Raw genomic sequence first — 18,740 nt, forward strand, 5'->3', positions numbered from 1 at the left:
AGTGATGCATTATTTAACACCATAAGGAAATTTCATTGCTGACTACTCTGCTGAGGCCAGGATCAAACTGGTGACTTTAAAATTACAAACATAGAGGTTTAGTGACTGAGCCACACAATAACCATTATTGTAATAAACTGATAAAGGTTTATTAAAGAGGGTTTTAATTTCACATTTTCTTGCATAGACACTTTTATCCAAAGTTACATACATTTGTTCATTAGAGAGCACGGACAGACAGTCTCTGGGGGGTTTGGGTCTTGCTCAGGGGCCCAATGGTGACATCATTCTGCTGACCACAGGCACAGAATTCTAACCTGCTAAGTCACACATGCCTGAGTCACAAACCCCCCCCGCGTTTAATGTCAGACGATTTGAAACCTGCCCCCCCCCCCCCCCCCCCCCACCAATCCTGTAGGTCAATAATTAACATAAAACTCAAAGTGCAAATCTGTAGGCGTTTACAGCTTTATATCAACAAGTGACACCTTGACTGGGATATGAGGACTGGATCAAACACCTTTACTGGGATGATGTCACTGTCACACACACCATTACTGGGATGATGTCACTGTCACACACACCTTTACTGGGATGATGTCACTGTCACACACACCTTTACTGGGATGATGTCACTGTCACACACACCTTTACTGGGATGATGTCACTGTCACACACACCTTTACTGGGATGATGTCACTGTTACACACACCTTTGCTGGACAGATCTTTATATCTCCAGCATTGCTACCATCTTTATTCAGACCCGTATCTAAGTATGGAAACAGGCTCCCAGTGAATGTGTCTTCAATAGAGTGAGTTAGTATTGAAAGCTCCAGTCCCCCCGAGTAGTGTTCTAGAATCCAGGACACGCCGGAAGGCTCGTGGTCTCTCTGGGTTGTCACTGGAGTTAACAACCAGCTCCCCGTGTCTCACGCTGGTCAGATCATCAGACACAGAGAGCCAGGGGGCTGCAGTGTTTGGGTCCAGAGTCACAGGAGCTGTGGGTTGGAGAGGAAGCTGCAGTTAATAATCTCTCTCAATGCAGTAAAAAACCATCAGTGTTATAAAATTAACATTTTACAGTGAGATAGTTTATCAATAAAGTGATTAAGTGGAAAGTGGAGGATTATAAATGGGAATGTTAGTAATACCATTATGACATATTTAAAACTTTCTGAAACAAAAAATCATTTCTATCTGTCAGCACTGTTAAGATGAATGTCAATAGATTAGTGAATATTTCTCAAAGGTTAATAAAGCCTTGGATAAGTGATCACAAGAATTATCAGATGCTTTAGTCCAAAGAAACGTAACGGGAAGGACAATAACAGATCAACGTGAGACAGGTACCAGTGCTGCTAGGCTGAGCTCCCAGTGAGTGACAGTATAACCCACTCAGATACTGCTCTCTGCATCATACAGCCATTTCCCCCAGTACTCACTGTACCAGTGCTGCTAGGCTGAGCTCCCAGTGAGTGACAGTATAACCCACTCAGGTACTGCTCTCTGCATCATACAGCCATTTCCCCCAGTACTCACTGTACCAGTGCTGCTAGGCTGAGCTCCCAGTGAGTGACAGTGTAACCCACTCAGATACTGCTCTCTGCTTTATACAGCCATTTCCCCCAGTACTCACTGTACCAGTGCTGCTAGGCTGAGCTCCCAGTGAGTGACAGTGTAACCCACTCAGATACTGCTCTCTGCTTTATACAGCCATTTCCCCCAGTACTCACTGTACCAGTGCTGCTAGGCTGAGCTCCCAGTGAGTGACAGTATAACCCACTCAGATACTGCTCTCTGCTTCATACAGCCATTTCCCCCAGTACTCACTGTACCAGTGCTGCTAGGCTGAGCTCCCAGTGAGTGACAGTATAACCCACTCAGATACTACTCTCTGCTTCATACAGCCATTTCCCCCAGTACTCACTGTACCAGTGCTGCTAGGCTGAGCTCCCAGTGAGTGATGGTATAACCTACTCAGATACTGCTCTCTGCTTCATACAGCCATTTCCCCCAGTACTCACTGTACTAGTGCTGCTAGGCTGAGCTCCCAGTGAGTGACGGTATAACCCACTCAGATACTGCTCTCTCCTTCATACAGCCATTTCCCCCAGTACTCACTGTACCAGTGCTGCTAGGCTGAGCTCCCAGTGAGGGACAGTATAACCCACTCAGATACTGCTCTCTCCTTCATACAGCCATTTCCCCCAGTACTCACTGTACTGCACAGTCCCCTGCATCTTCTCCAAGACTCTGAACTTCAGAGAGCCCAGGTGTTTGGCCACATCTATCAGCACCCCTGACTCCAGCTCTGGGTCCTGCAGTGAGCACTGGACACTGCAAAGACAGTGACAGGCAGGAGTCAGTGATGCTGTGGGGTCTGAAGTGCCCCCTAGAGGACGGTGGCTGAGAATCAGCATCAGTCACTCCACTCAGTCCAGAATTCTTCATATAATATTGATTACTAGTTAATTTTGTTCCTTCTTTAAGAGGCCTGGAATCATCTCCTGATAAATACAATCTTTAAGTAGCATACTTTTTAATAAAAAATATATAATAATTATTATTACATACTTTTCTTTGGTGTCCTTGATGGCCTGAAAAACAGGAAAACAAAGTGGAAGCATTAAATGGGAAATAAAACATCGTGAGAAATGCCCTGTAAATCTGAAATGACTCAGTAGAGCAGGGGGGGGGGGCAATCTTATCCATAAAGGGCCAGTGTCAGACGGGGGGCATGATGCAGGCGGGGAGAGGAAGGTTTATTGGGGAAACCAGGCAGAGCAGCAGAGAGTAGCATGACAACAGCGAATACAGTGACTGACTGGGGGACAGAGCAGGGCAGCTACTTAAATACACAGAAAAGGGGGGCAGGTAAGGAACAGGGGTAAGACAATCAATTAACCAATAAACAGACACTGGCACAAGGAAACGGGCGACAACTGGAATTAATAACAACTAATAGGGACAGAAACTAAGAAACCAAGACAGAAAACTGAGAAAACAAAGATAAACTAGAAAAAAAAAACATAAAACAAAGTACAACCAAAGCATGAGGAAGACAAACAGAACTGGGGGGTATTTTTCGTACGTGGATTACTCGTTTAGCTGGATGTAATTGTTGACGATTTGGCATGACCCTGGATCTGTCGGTTTTTCGAAACTCTTGCTGGATGTGTTGTCATAGCAGCACATCCAAGTCCTCAAATCTGCTCAGAGCAGGGGCCGGGGGGGGCCTCGCATCATCCAAGATCAGGTGCCTCTGATCTTGGATGAGCAGATTTGAGGACTTGGATGTGCTGCTATGACAACACATCCAGCAAGAGTTTCGAAAAACAACAGGTCCAGGATCATGCCAAATCGTCAACAATTACATCCAGCTAAACGAGTAATCCACGTATGAAAAATACCCCCCAGGAAAACTCAAAAAGGAAAACAGAAAACACTTTAGGGAACAAAACAATACATACTGTACAGAATAACAGCTGAGACTGGCCTCAGCCTCGAACCCATGACCACAGACCCCATGGATTCTAAGCTATGCAGCAGCCCAGGAAGGAGGGAAAACACACAAGGGTGATGGACAGAGAGGGGAAAGACAGGATGAGCAGCACCGCCTGCTGGTCAAAGGGGAAAGGACACGGGAGGTGGGATCAGAGGGCACCGACCCTGACAGTATGCAGGCGTTTGGGATAACCATTAGGGCAGCTGTTCAACCCCAGGTGTGAGGATCAGTCCTCTGATTAGTAATATAATTAGGGAGTTTCAGTGAAAACCGACATACACAGCAGCCCTTTCTGGGTAAGACTGACCACCCCTGCTGTAGAGTGAAGTCATACTTTCTCTGAATGTTTCTTCTATAATATTTTATAACCTGCCTGTAATTTTTTTACAATCAGCCAAAGGTCATTTGGGGAAAAGCTTTGTGACATTTCTTCTCTGAGGGTGTCTGTTTATAGTGGCTGTATGATCAGCACGGTTTGGGTGTAGCTGTATGGAACAGAATAGGAATAGAATTCTTTATTGTCATTATGCGTACACATAACGAAATTTTTTGTTGGTAGGACTCGGCTTCAAGGCAGAATACTTAAATACACAATACAGTATAAATAATAAACAGATAATTATAAAGACAGCAGCAATAAAACATTATCAAGACCAGACTTTTCCTAAGGTAATACGCCTGCAGAGACCAGTGATCTGTGTGTGTGGGTCTGCAGGGGAGGTATATGAGTGTGTGTGTGTTTGATTACAAGGGAAAGTATGTGTGCATGTCTACAGGGGGGGCAGGTTAGGGGTAGATGTATGTGTGTGTATCAGCAGGAGCAGATAGACTTCACAGGTCTGGGGTAGAAGCTGTCTTTCTGTCTTTCAGTCACTGGTACATGTCTTTATGCTCCTGTACCACTTTTCCGAAGGCAGTGGTACAACATTCCATTTCCTGGATGGGTGAGATCTGCAGCTATACGTTTGGCCCTATTCTGCACCCTTCCAGCATATACAGAGTCCAGGTCCAGAAGAGGACTTCCCACAATCCCCTGTGTTGTTCTCACCAGCCGTACAGAGTGCTGGGCTGAGTGCACAACCCTGTGATCGAACATTTTGTGTCAGCTTAGGTGACCATGTGTCCTCCTCTGCTCCCCTCCTCTGCTCCCCTCCTCTGCGGGGTCCCACAGGGTTCAGTTTTAGGTCCCTTGCTTTTTCTTTTATATCTGCTCCCACTTGGATCCATACTTAGGAAGCATGACATAGCTTTTCATTGCTACGCAGAGGACTGCCAGATCTATGTTCCTTTAAAGAAGAAAGACTCTCATTCTATATTGCCATTACTGAAGTGTCTTGAAGACATTAAGGCCTGGCTGTCTCATAATTTCTTAAAATGAAATGATAATAAGACAGAGGTGATGGTTTTTGGTAGCTCCACTGAGACCCCCAACCTAGACTTAGGCTCTATGGCACAATATATTAAGCCAATTGTCACTAATCTGGTAGATGCTGACCTTAAATTTGACTACCAAATCCGGGCTGTGGTCAATTCTAGCTTTTTTGAGTTGAGGAAGTTGGCTAAAATAAAGCCAATTCTTTCCAAGCAGCATTTTGAGGCAGTAATCCATGCCTTTATTACCACTCAGCTCGATTACTGCAATGTGCTTTATGTAGGGGTAGGTGCATCCTATATTACTCAACTTCAAAGGGTGCAAAGTGCTGCTGCACGCCTTCTGACGGGCACACGGAAGTATGATCACATTTCGCCTGTTTTATCAATGCTCCACTGGTTGCCTGTACATTTTAGGATTCAATTTAAAATCTTTTATTTGCTTTTAAGGCTCTTAATGGTCTTACCCCTCCCTACCTCTTTGAGCTGTTACACCCTTACATACCCTCCTGGTCTCTCAGGTCATCTGGCCAGCTGCTCCTGCGTGTGCCTACAACTAAGCGTAAGCATAGAGGGGGCCGTGCTTTCGCTGCTGTAGCTCCCAGAATGTGGAATGATCTGCCCTTGCATGTAAGACGGGCTTCTTCTCTGTCTGTTTTTAAATCCCGCCTGAAAACCTCTCTTTTCTTTGGCTTTCGATCCCTTGTGAGATGTTGATTTTAGTTTATTTTATTTGATGGTTTATCATCTTATTTTGTATATGCACTTATTTTATGAACTTTTATTTACCTAAGTCCAGTTGTTTCATTGTAAATTCTCTGTACAGCAGTTTGGGCCTGTGTGGTTGTTTTAAAGTGCTTTATAAATAAAGTTGGTATGGTATGGCATGTTCAAATTCTGTCAATTGATTTTTCTTACAGGCAGACATCCTCTCCATGGAAACATAGTCCAAGAGTAGATTTTTGAACAGATTTATGTTTAAATTCTCTTTTGACTTCCAGTTCAGAAGGATTGTTTTCTTGGCAATGGTTAGTACTGTGAGAAGCATGCAAGATTTATTCGTGTCCATATTAGTGTTAGTGAGGTCCCCAAGCAGGCAGAGGTAGGGGGAGGGTGGGATGGGATGCCCTAGGTGTGTCGATAAGTCTTCACAAATCCTTTGCCAGAATTCGTTGATCGGTGTGCAGGACCAGAAAGCATGAAGGAAATTATCTGCTGCGTCCTTTTTCGAGTGATTTAACTAACAGTAAAAACGTAATTGCAAATAAAGCGAAGCCGAGAGCCAAGAGCCACTGTGTGCGTCCGAGCTGCCATCTTGGCATCTTTGCACTTATGAAGAAAAAACTAAATTCCTGAGCGACAATGGTCAGTGTCACTCTGATGTTTTAACTGTTTATTTCTGTTTCAGCCACAGAACAGGATTGTTTGTCTCAGCCAGCAAAGACACAGAACATTCATCCATCCATCCATCCATCCATCCATCCATCATCCATCCACCCATCCATCCATCCATCCATCCATCCATTACCAAACCATCCATCCATCCATCCATCCATCCATTTTCTGCTGCTTATTGGGTCGCGGGGGCAGCAGTCTAAGCAGGGATCAAACAGAACAATGCAGGAAAATCACATTCCTACCTTCAAGTAGGATATTGTCTCAGCATCCATGGCCTTCTCAATATCTCTGATCTTCTCTGACAGGGTGGAGACCTGTTTGGAGATGTTTTCTATCTTCTCCTTCATCCTCTGGCTCTTCTGCACCTCTTCCTCTCTCAGTACAGTCAGTCTGGCCTCCTCTTCCTCTCTCAGGAACTGATGGAGTTTCTCAAATTCCTGATTCATCCTCTTCTTAGTGTGATGGAACTGTTTCTGCAAGTGAGAAACGCTATGTACATTTTAAATTATTCTGTACACTGAAGTTTTACATCTTCAGAATAAATCTCCATACCTTGATGTGTTTGGCTGTCTCCTCAAAGTCCTGTTTAACTTTTGTAAACTTCTTCAGCTTTTCCTTTAATGGAATCAGTGAAGCTCTGAGGTCCTCCTGAGATCAAATATACAGACGTATAATGAGATATGCAATCGACATATGATGAATGAGTAATATATAGCTTGCTTCTTTTATAATACTGTGCTGATGAAAAATAAAATTGCTGGCATCCAGCTTCCTGAACATTGAGCAGGGGACACCCAGGAAGTACAGGGCACCGGGCAGGGGACACCCAGGAAGTACAGGGCACCGGGCAGGGGACACCCAGGAAGTACAGGGCACCGGGCAGGGGACACCCAGGAAGTACAGGGCACAGGGCAGGAGACACCCAGGAAGTACAGGGCACCGGGCAGGGGACACCCAGGAAGTACAGGGCACCGGGCAGGGGACACCCAGGAAGTACAGGGCACCGGGTAGGGGACACCCAGGAAGTACAGGGCACCGGGTAGGGGACACCCAGGAAGTACAGGGCACCGGGCAGGGGACACCCAGGAAGTACAGGGCACCGGGCAGGGGACACCCAGGAAGTACTGGGCACCGGGCAGGGGACACCCAGTAAGTACAGGGCACCGGGCAGGGGACACCCAGGAAGTATAGGGCACCGGGCAGGGGACACCCAGGAAGTACAGGGCACCGGGCAGGGGACACCCAGGAAGTACAGGGCACCGGGCAGGGGACACCCAGGAAGTACAGGGCACCGGGTAGGGGACACCCAGGAAGTACAGGGCACCGGGCAGGGGACACCCAGGAAGTACAGGGCACCGGGCAGGGGACACCCAGGAAGTACAGGGCACCGGGCAGGGGACACCCAGGAAGTACAGGGCACCGGGTAGGGGACACACAGGAAGTACAGGGCACCGGGTAGGGGACACCCAGGAAGGGATGTTAGTCCATCAAAAGGTACACAGATTTATAGCTATAATGAACTATACAGACTCAATTACCTGTTGAGACTTTTTAAAGCTCATTTACTTTACAATGATTATATATCATTGCAACGTAATGTTATGGTCCAGAGTGAAACATAAAATACAGGAAAAACTAGATGCTGTCAGAACAACAAGAATAACGAATTCCTCAGACAACCCCCTCACCCCCCCATCTAATCCCTACTCCTCCCACACCCCCCACCTCTACAGTCTCTAGCCCCCCTACACTCCCCCCAACTCTCCAATAAAACTTCATTAGGAGCCTAACTCTGTGTGACTTGTGTCAGTGTAATCAGATTCACCAGATCAATGTCTGTGGCTGTCATTTCATGTTCCACCACTAAGTGGCACTGTTTCAGTTTTGCTGCGATTTGTCTCAAAATGAAACAGGTCCCAGATCATCACCTATACAAACTTCCTGGGAAGTTTTAAAAAGTATCTACTAAATACATTAAGAATTACTTTAAGGATGTTTTTTATTTTCATTTATAATGTTCACAAGATCAAATGTCTTCAGCAGCTGCTCCTTCCTGCCTGATCCTGTCATCTAACACTTCTTTTGGGTTCAAAGTACAAAGGGTAGAATTAACTATAAAACTAAATGACAGACATGTCCTGTAAAGTCAGCTTTAAACACTGGACTATGGGGGAACATAAGAACATAAGAAATTTACAAACGAGAGGAGGCCATTCGGCCCATCAAGCTCGCTTGGGGAGAACTTAGCTAATAGCTCAGAGTTGTTAAAATCTTATCTAGCTCTGATTTAAAGGAACCCATGGTTTTAGCTTCCACTACACTAGCAGGAAGACTATTCCATACTCTAACTACACGCTGTGTAAAGAAGTGCTTCCTCAAATTTGTTTTAAAATGTTCTCCCGCTAATTTCCACTTATGGCCACGAGTTCTAGTATTTAGACTAATATTGAAAGAGTCATTTGGCTGAACAGCATCCAGACCCGTTAGAATCTTACAGTGCACAACATTTAATTCTCAGATTAGATATTTTAAACGTATTTATTACTTACTGCATTGTGTCCACTCAAAGTACAAAGTATAGAACAAACAGACTGACGATAAGAATTTCGGCTGAGTCGATGGGGGGGAGGGTTGGGGGCATTGATCGATCCATTTTCATTTCATTAGAAGTTACACACCACCTCACAGAGACTGGGGATTCATTTAGGACAATATTTATATCACTTCCTTAGCAAGACAACTAATAAAATAGAAGAGAATACCTTCTTATCCAGTTCAGCTTCTAGCAGCGGACACACCCTGTGGTTTCTGTGCTTCGCTGCAGTCTGACAGACCACACAGATGATCTCCTGGTCTTCGACACAGAAGAGCAGAAGCTTCTCTCCGTGGAGACTGCAGCGAGATTCACTCTTCTCTGTAGACTCACATTCACTCCTCTGTTTTAAATACACATCCACAATGTTTCTTAAGTCCATGTTCAGAGGAGGCTCGTGAATAGAGGACCTCCTCCTGCATATCGGACACTCCCGAGAGCTCTTCTGTTCCCAGGATTTCTGCAAACAGGCTCTACAGAAGCTGTGGCTGCATTTCAGGAGAACAGGATCCTTGTAAAACTCTGAACAAACAGAACAACAGAGCTCCTCTTCCATGGATGAGGGTTTAGCCGCCATTTTGCAGGTTGTATTAGATCGCGCTCACAGTCATGCAGTCATGAAGTTTTTTTACTGCTTCACTTTCACTTCACTGTTAATACCCCCCCTCCCCCACGATACATTTTGCGGAGCCTCTTGGTTTATTTTAACTGTATAAGCCGTTAATTTACTTTCTGTTTACATTGATTTCAATTATTTTGTTAAATGTTAGTAGCCGAATAGTTTGTGATATTTTATAATATAGTTCTAATACAGTGTATTGTAATACACTGTATTATCGTTCATTTATAGATTCCGTTTAAATTCTCTGGCGTGCACGAAGCCCCCTGGGTTCAGGTGAGAAATAAATTCGTAATACGTGCCCACGGTTTTGCAATCTGAGATCACGGTTTAGTAGTCAGTGTGCAGGATTTACAAATCCGGAACTTAGGTCTTGGTTCTGAGTTCCTGGGCTGTCTCGACCGGGAACTTTTGTGTGTCACTATCCCACTGCACAACAAGATCTGCATATACATGTATCATACATGTATACTGTCGGAGAGAGTGATCAGCCCCCCCCGGCCGCTGGCCCACAGAGTATGAGACACGCGCTGTTTTACTTGCAAGGGTGCACACCGCAGTGTAGCTACAAGGGTGTGGCACCACGAGAGGGTTTATTTATACTTTAAGGCAGGGGTGTCAAACTCATTTTAGTTCAGGGGCCGCATACAGCCTAATTTGATGCCAAGTGGGCCGGACCATCAAAATCATAGCACAGCACATCATAGCTATAAATAACAATAAATTCATGTTTTCCCCTTAGTTTTAGTGGAAAGAAGTATAATTACATTAGGATATTTTTTAATTTAATGAACTATCCTTTTACAAAACATGTTATGAACAACTTCAGATTTCTCAAGAAAAACGTGCAATTTGCTTCAGTTTATCATTTACATGTGTGAATTACAACTGATCACAGTGTTTGTACAAAGGCACAAAACTTTAAGTCACATGTATTTAGAACTGAAAAATATGGTAGCCTAAATCAACTTATCAAGATATAGGAATTATTTTTACTCCAATTTCCACATGTGTAATAATTCTCAAAACTTAAATTGAATCCCCACATCTTACAAACCAAAGTGGTGGCCATTTTAAATGTATAACAGAGAAAGTAATCACGTACTGGGCTATAAAATCAAGATTTATACATGAAACATACATAAAAAATGCATACATAAAATTTCTGACCAAACTCTTTCGTAGTGAAGCTGGTGACTAACAAATTGCACAATTTTTAGCTATTATTACAGCAAAGATTCATTTTCACAGAACTATATTTTTTGAGTGCAAAATGTTTCTGATGCAGCATTTTACAACAATTAGTCTAGTTTAGACTTCTTTGTTTTTGCTCCTGAAACTTGGCATCTTTTAGCCTGCACAAGTGCATCAGTGTCAGGCGTCAGGTCCTGAGTAGCAGCCAGTTTCAGAATGTCATTTAAGTGCTGGTGTGTGTTGCATACACACCAAGCATACAGGATTCCCATTCACCTCTGTGAATAAATAGGAAGCTGTCCATTTTTCTTGGAAAACTCTACACTCAGTATCCACTTTTCTCCTTTTTGACAAAGACATTTTGGCTAATGAGGGTGTAAAGGCGAGTACAAAAGTAAGTAGATATATCGTAGTGATCACTGAACATTAGCTATGTCTGTCAGCATTGTTTTGTCTCTTTCTTCTTCTTTCACCTGATCCATGTCTAAAACAGTGCGCCCCTAGCTGACAATTTAGGAATAGCAGTTTATTAAAAAAATTCTAGTTCATGTCTCATTGAAATTTTTCACTTTCAGATTTATCCTGCGGGCCGGATTGAATCCCTTGGCGGTCCGGTTTAGGCCCGCAGGCCGTACGTTTGACACCCCTGCTTTAAGGTGATCAGGTTACATTGTGGGTGTGAACAACATTTCGAGTGGGATAGAATGGGATGTGGAAGTGGGAGTGGAAATAGGAACAACAGAACGTACAGCAGAGATGGGCTCGTCTGCTGCATGTGATAGAAAATTACTGTTAAGCACTTACACAGTTGCCATATAAAACAAGTTATACATTCATAAGAATACACATGAGTGATAATATATACACAATCTCAACCCAACATATACATTCATACACTCACATATACACATGCCCACTCAAGCTCAGACAGATCTCCTCACCTTAATAGCACACATGGAGATATTCACACATTGACATTTGCACACACATACATCCTGACACACACAGTCATTCACATACACACACATCCGTCCATTTTAACATTAGATTGCACTCAGGGGGTCTAAGTTAGGACAGCATGAACTCACTACGCTTTGTCACTTGGAACGTGCGTGGTATTGGCTCATTTGCTAAGAGACATAAAATCTTAGAATATCTAACAACATTACAGGCAGACATTGTCCTACTGCAGGAAACTCACTTAGCCAAATCAGGACAGTGTACATTAAATTCACCAGAATTTCCACATGTATACTTAGCTAGTTATAATTCAAAGCAAAGAGGTGTAGCAATTTTAATCAACAAAAGAATATGTTTCATCTGTAAAGACACTATCGCAGACCCAGAAGGTAGATTCATAATTATAAAAATTTCAGCATATAACAAAGAGATATGTATTGCCAATATATACGGTCCAAATAGTGATGACTCCTCCTTCTTCCACCACCTTTTTGCTGCAATATCATCATACTCAGACACAGAACTTATACTGGGAGGGGAATTCAACTTAGTACTTAATCCAGAATCTGACAGACATAGTACAGCAGCTAGTTACCGTACTTGCCAGTCATCCGAAACAGTAAAACAATATATGAATGATTTCGGCCTATGCGATGTCTGGCGTACTTTTCACACCACGCTTAGAGAATACACGTTTTTCTCACCAGTCCATCATTCTTACTCTCGGATAGACTTTTTTCTTACCAGCAATACAGTCATGAAAGATATATGTGACACACAAATTCACCCTATAACAATCAGTGACCATGCACCTGTCACTATGACGGTCACTGTAAAAGTTAGTGCACCACCTTTTAAACGGTGGAGACTGAATACATCATTACTAACGGACTCAGAGTTTCTAGAAGTTATTAAAAAAGATTGGACAACATTTATTGAAACAAATGACCTGCCGGGTATCTCTGCCTGCATTCTCTGGGAGACAGCAAAGGCTGTAATACGAGGCAGAACAATTTCATATTCAGTACATAAAAAGAAGAAGGAAAAAGCACTCGAAACAGAACTAGAACAGAAAATTCAAACTTTGGAATCAGCACATGTTGCCTCCCAAGAAAAACACCTTCTCAATGAGCTGAGAAAAGTAAAATGGAATTGCAAGAATTAAGAGACAAAAAAACTCAGTTTTACATACAGAGATTACGCTTGGACAATTTTGAACATAGTAATAAATCGAGTAAGTTTTTAGCAAACCAACTAAAACAGAATAAAGAGAAAGTAGCAATCTCTTCAGTTACAGACCCCAATGGGAAGGCAAGTCATAGCCAAGGAGAGATAAATAGGATATTTAGGGACTTCTATAAAAAATTATACTCACCTAATATTAATCCAACCAATTCTGAAATAGAAGAGTTCTTAAACAACATCAACCTACCAAAATTAAATAATGAACAAATAACGGCATTAGAGTTACCTCTCTCAATAGTGGAACTTCATGATGCACTACAGTGTATGCCTAACAGGAAAGCCCCAGGTCCAGATGGATTTCCAGCAGAATTCTACAAAACATTTTGGCCTCTGCTAGCACCACTATTCCATAGAATGGTTATAGAAATTAAAGAAACTGGCAGCATCCCTCCAAATATGAATTGTGCAGATATTAACCTGCTCCTCAAACCTGACAAAGATCCTGCTCTCCCCTCTAGCTATCGACCAATATCACTTATAAATGCGGACCTTAAAATCATCAGCAAGGCACTGGCTAGTAGAATTGAAAAAGTGACACCTTATATAATACATCCAGATCAAACGGGTTTCATTAAAGGCAGACAGTCCACTAACAACATGAGGAGACTAATTGGCGTAATAGACTACTGCAACATTCAAAATAAGGAAGCCATAATCATGTCATTGGATGCAGAAAAGGCTTTTGACAGGGTCAACTGGCAACCTTACTAAAATTTGGATTTTGCGAGAACTTCGTAACCTGGATTAAAATTTTATACAGTTCACCTAAAGCCTGCGTAAAAACGAATGATCAAATCTCCCCAAGCTTCACTCTCAGAAGGGGCACTAGGCAAGGTTGTCCACTTTCTCCATCACTATTTGCTATATTTATTGAACCATTGGCAGCAGCAATTCGGAATAATAATAATATCAAAGGTATTCAAACAGCAAGTATAACCCATAAAATTAGTCTTTATGCAGATGATGTATTACTTTTTCTTCAAAATACACAGGGTTCCCTCACAGAGACGATAAGACTCATAGATCAGTTCTCCTCCATATCAGATTACTCTATTAATTAGAACAAGTCGACTACTCTTCCAATATCTTGTGACTTCCAGTCCAATCCAACTATCCCACTTCAATCATAGATATCTGGGTATTAACATTTCTGCCAACCTGTCAGATCTGACGCGATAAAATTACAGTCCGCTGCTTAAAAAGATAGAAGATGTCCTTGCACGGTGGAACAATCTACCTACACCACTTCTGGGAAGAGTAGCCACAATCAAAATGATGATCCTACCAAAAATTAACTACATGTTCTCAATGGTTCCGAATCAACCTCCGCGGACTTGGTTTAAATCACTGGACTCCTTAATTTCAAAATATCTATGGAAATCCAAACCACCACGTATAAGTTTGAAAACTTTACAGAAATCCAAAAACTGTGGGGGTTTGGAGCTTCCCAATTTCTACAACTACTTTCTTGCCAATAGATTGATATATGTCCTAAAATGGACTATGCAAAATAACTTAACAACTTAACTGGCTGGATATTGAGCAAACTTTCTGTAATGATATTCGAGTCCAGGACCTGCCATTTATCAGTCATATACTTAAACGACATTGTTGTTTTAAGAGCATCAACATCAGCACATCGCTGACAGTCTGGTGAGAATTTCTTAAAATGAACCAAACCTCACTGGTCCCATGCAAACTGACACCCATCTGGAACAACCCTGACATCCTGGTAAATAAAAAAATTATAAACTTCTTTGCTTGGCATAATAAAGGAATCAAGCGCCTCGAACATATAATCCAAGACAATTGCATGATATCATTTGACAAAATAGCAGAAACTTATAGCATTGAGAAAAACAAATACTTAGAATATCTTCAACTTAAATCAATAATACATAATAGATGGTGCCGTAAGCAATTAGATCTGGAGCTTTCACCTAAAATAGCAAACTTCTTAATAACTCCAACTAAAAAACTACTGTCTAGGATTTACGTGCATCTAGCAGAATCTGATACAATGCTCTCACTCCCTACCCACAAATGACTGTCTTCAGGAAGCCTGTGCAGGCAAATGAAATGGCTGAGGCACCTGCCGCAGGAACCGGACTGGAGTAACCAAGGACTGCATACTGACTTAACTCTCCGCTGTGCTCAACTAGATGATTATTTAAACTCTGATAACCTGCTTGATCCCTTCCAGTCTGGATTCAGAATCCTACATAGTACGGAAACTGCTTTGCTTAAGGTGACCAATGACATACTTATGTTTGCAGACTCTGGGGTGGCCACTATCCTAGTTCTTCTTGACATTTGATACAGGTAACCATAATATCTTGCTGTCCCAACTTGTAAGTATTGGTATCTCTGGTGTTGCCCTTTCTTGGTTTGAATCTTACATCAGTGATCGACAGTATTATGTCTCCATTAGGGAACATAAATCCACCACTACTTTGCTCACACAAGGCGTCCCCCAAGGGTCAGTTCTGGGTCCTATTCTGTTAAATATCTACATGCTCCCATTAGGTCAAATTATCCATTGGTATGGTCTCAGGTACCACTGCTATGCCGGCGACACGCAACTGTATATAGGTGTTGATCCAACTGCATCATCATCCTCAGCCTTGCTGACTAACTGCATTAGTGAAATCAAACACTGGATGATGGTTAACTTTTTACTGCTCAACCCTGACAAAACCAAAATCCTATTGCTGGGTACTAAATCTCCCTTCCCTCCGTGGGTTAAACATTGACCCTCAACATCAGTCTGTAATTTGGGTGTCATGTTTGATCAGCTTTTTACATTCCAACCACACATCAGCTCACTTATACAGACAGCATTTTTTCATCTACGTAACATTGCTCGTTTGCACTCCTCCCTCAGTGTGAAACACTAATTCATGCTTTCATCACTACCCGTCTGGACTATTGTAACACATTATTTTATGGCCTCCCTAATAAACATATCATTAGATTGTAGTATGTTCAGAACTCTGATGCCCGTCTACTTACACACACTCAAAAAAATCTCACATTACTCCTGTCCTCCATGATTGGTTGCCAGTCTCTTCAAGAACCAAATATAAAATTATCCTCATCACCTTCAAAGCCCTTCATGGTTTAGACCCTCATTATCTCTCTGAGCTGCTCTTTCCGTACACTTCTTCCCGTGCATTAAGATCATCTGATGCAGACTTACTCACTGTACCTAAGCACAGGTTATCAACTATAGGTGGCAGAGCATTTAGTGTAACAGCTCCTAAACTTTGGAATGCTCTTCCTCTTAGTCTCCGTAAGGAAAAATCCTGTTATCCATTTGAAACTCCTGTTAAAAACACATATATTCAAAGAATATTATTCATCTTGTATGTAACTTGCCTGCCTTGTTAAATGTGTTTTTGTAAAGTGTCCTTGAGTGAATGAAAGACGCTATATAAATATAAATTATTATTATTATTATGTTCAGGATGATTACTGGAGAGAAAGATGAGACAATATTGGTTGAACTAGAAGACTGTCCTGATACCGATATTGTTGATATTGTTTCCCATGTGAGTTTAATACATATTATCACATTATAATACACATTATTATCAATGATCATTTCCACTAAAAAATATATATTCTGGAGGGTAGGTTTACTGTGTCTAGTCCAGATGAACTGGGCCTGACCAGTATGTAGATCAGGAATCACCAACCTTTTTGAAACTGAGATTTACTTCACGGGTACTGAGGCATACCAAGGGCTACCAGTTTGATACACTCTTCTTAAATAACAAGTTTGCTCAGTATAATAAACATGTTTTAAATGCTTTTTTTTTTTTTTTTAGATATTATCATTTTCAAATCTATATAAATGCAAATGTTATGAAAGAAGAATAGTAATAGGATAAAATAAAATTTTAGATGCTGCTCACTGGTGAGTTGTGCTATTTTTAGAACAAGTGCGACTCATTTGGTCCTTGGGGGCATCCTGGTGCCCACGGGCATCATGTTGGTGACCCCTGATGTAGACTGACTGGTTTTATGATTGAGGCTAGAATATCTAATGACCTCGCACTTCCTGATAAACTTCCCTATTACTATTTGTTAGAGTGAAATTAATAATATATAGAAAATTGTGTGTGATTCCCAAATAGATTAATGGATATTGACATATCACTACTGGAAGATGGTTTACAATGATCACCTTCATTGTTTTGCCATATCAGGTTTTTTTTAATGTTATCAGCTTCAGGGTCCTGGAAATTTGACTGAAGCTGAGCAGAGACAGGTGCAAGAAGTGAGTATAAGCTGGGACCTCCCCCCCCAGTTACTGAAGACAACAGGAAGTGGCTGGCACAGTCCATATTACAGCATGCAGTAAGTATTTCATCATCTCTCATTATTATATGTATTTAACCAATTCAACCCTAAGTTTTTGTTCATTCATGATATTACATACTGTAGGTCCTTGGTCGGAGTGAAAAGCATGTACAGCAGATCAAGAAAGGGCTGAAAGATACTGGGGTTCTCTCAATGATTAAAGAAAGACCAGAACTCACTGCACAACTGTTTCCAAGAACTGCCGCACGTGCAGTTGAGCCGGAGGTATGTTTGGATTTGAACTTTTTAAACTCTTCGGTTTCTACATAATTCTACATTACATTATAATTCTTCATAACAGACATTGGTGTGAACATAAAGTGCTGTCCTTTGAGACATGTCCCGCAGGCTTCATCGTGGCTTGTTGAAGCTAATGTGCTGGGTTGGGAAGTTCTTAACTTTAACTGCTCAGTTAACTGTAAAAATACTGTAGATGATCAATATTATTGCTGGTTTGTAGGTTTACCATGGACATTACAATACATATATAATCAGATGCCATATGTTTAAAAATTCATTTTTGCAATACCCTGCTGTTTTTTGTTTACAGCCAGCACATTTGTTGTTAAATGTTTAGATGATCCTGGACAAAATAATTTGGCCAGCATCAGACAGTGACGATGAGGGAACTGACTGCAATCTGGATGATGACCAGCTTTTTTCGTCAGTACATTGAAACAGGTATGCTTTTCTACAGCCAATCAGGATATTTTCGGATGGATGGAAAGTTTTAGTGTATTTTAAGCAATCGATGTTCTATTTGCAGTTTTGTTGCTATGGTACATTTTGCCAAATACAATCAGACAATAAATAATCTCCTCTTAGTGGACTTAAATATGCTATTAATAAATAATAATAATAATAATAATAATAATTGGTACTTTATTGATCCCCGTGGGGAAATTGTCCTTACACCTACCTCAACTTGCTCTTTTTTTAAATTTTTATAGAGTAAGTTGTCCTCTTACCCACAAATGTCACACGTCTTTGAGCAGAATTCTTTCCAGAGTCGTGCCCCCTGACCTGTTACCAGATTCCAGCAGGATGCACTGCTTCTGAAACCATCACTGAAATATTTGACTTGATCTGCTAAGAATTTCTGCTTATAACTATAGGGATGTAACGATACACTCAACTCACAATTCGATACGATTTTCTCACGCTTTTTTAACAGAATGAGCTGCAGACAAATTTATTCAGAAATACTCCTTTATTTATCTTTCTAAACTGTGCGAAACGTGTCTTAACAGTGCAACTGAAATTGAATAAAATACTGTTTAAAAAAAAATCCCAAATCAAAATAAAAAATCTTCAAATAAACGGTAACGCTTTACATTAACTGTACCTTCATAATGCTTTTATATTGCATTCATAAAACGTTCAGTGCACCTTCATAATGTATTTATTAAGTATTCAGAAATCATTCATAAGCATCATGTATATACATTAATAACAAACATCATATAATAATATCAAATATAACTGTAT

General features: G+C 41.5%; 1 protein-coding gene across 1 annotated transcript; it reads right to left on the reverse strand.

Annotated features, from left to right (window-relative positions):
• Nucleotides 1-410: 410 nt before the first annotated feature.
• LOC111836026 (E3 ubiquitin-protein ligase TRIM35-like) lies at nucleotides 411-10,038 on the reverse strand. Its single transcript, XM_072706754.1, has 6 exons — nucleotides 9,039-10,038; nucleotides 6,829-6,924; nucleotides 6,519-6,749; nucleotides 2,577-2,599; nucleotides 2,221-2,339; nucleotides 411-1,000 (listed from the first exon to the last, which is right to left on the reverse strand). The coding sequence occupies exons 1-6, from the start codon at nucleotides 9,444-9,446 to the stop codon at nucleotides 807-809; spliced, it is 1,071 nt and encodes a 356-aa protein (XP_072562855.1). The 5' UTR covers nucleotides 9,447-10,038; the 3' UTR covers nucleotides 411-806.
• Between the last annotated feature and the right edge of the window lie 8,702 nt (nucleotides 10,039-18,740).

Source organism: Paramormyrops kingsleyae, chromosome 24, assembly GCF_048594095.1.
Source record: "Paramormyrops kingsleyae isolate MSU_618 chromosome 24, PKINGS_0.4, whole genome shotgun sequence".
In the NCBI taxonomy this organism is placed as follows: domain Eukaryota; kingdom Metazoa; phylum Chordata; class Actinopteri; order Osteoglossiformes; family Mormyridae; genus Paramormyrops; species Paramormyrops kingsleyae.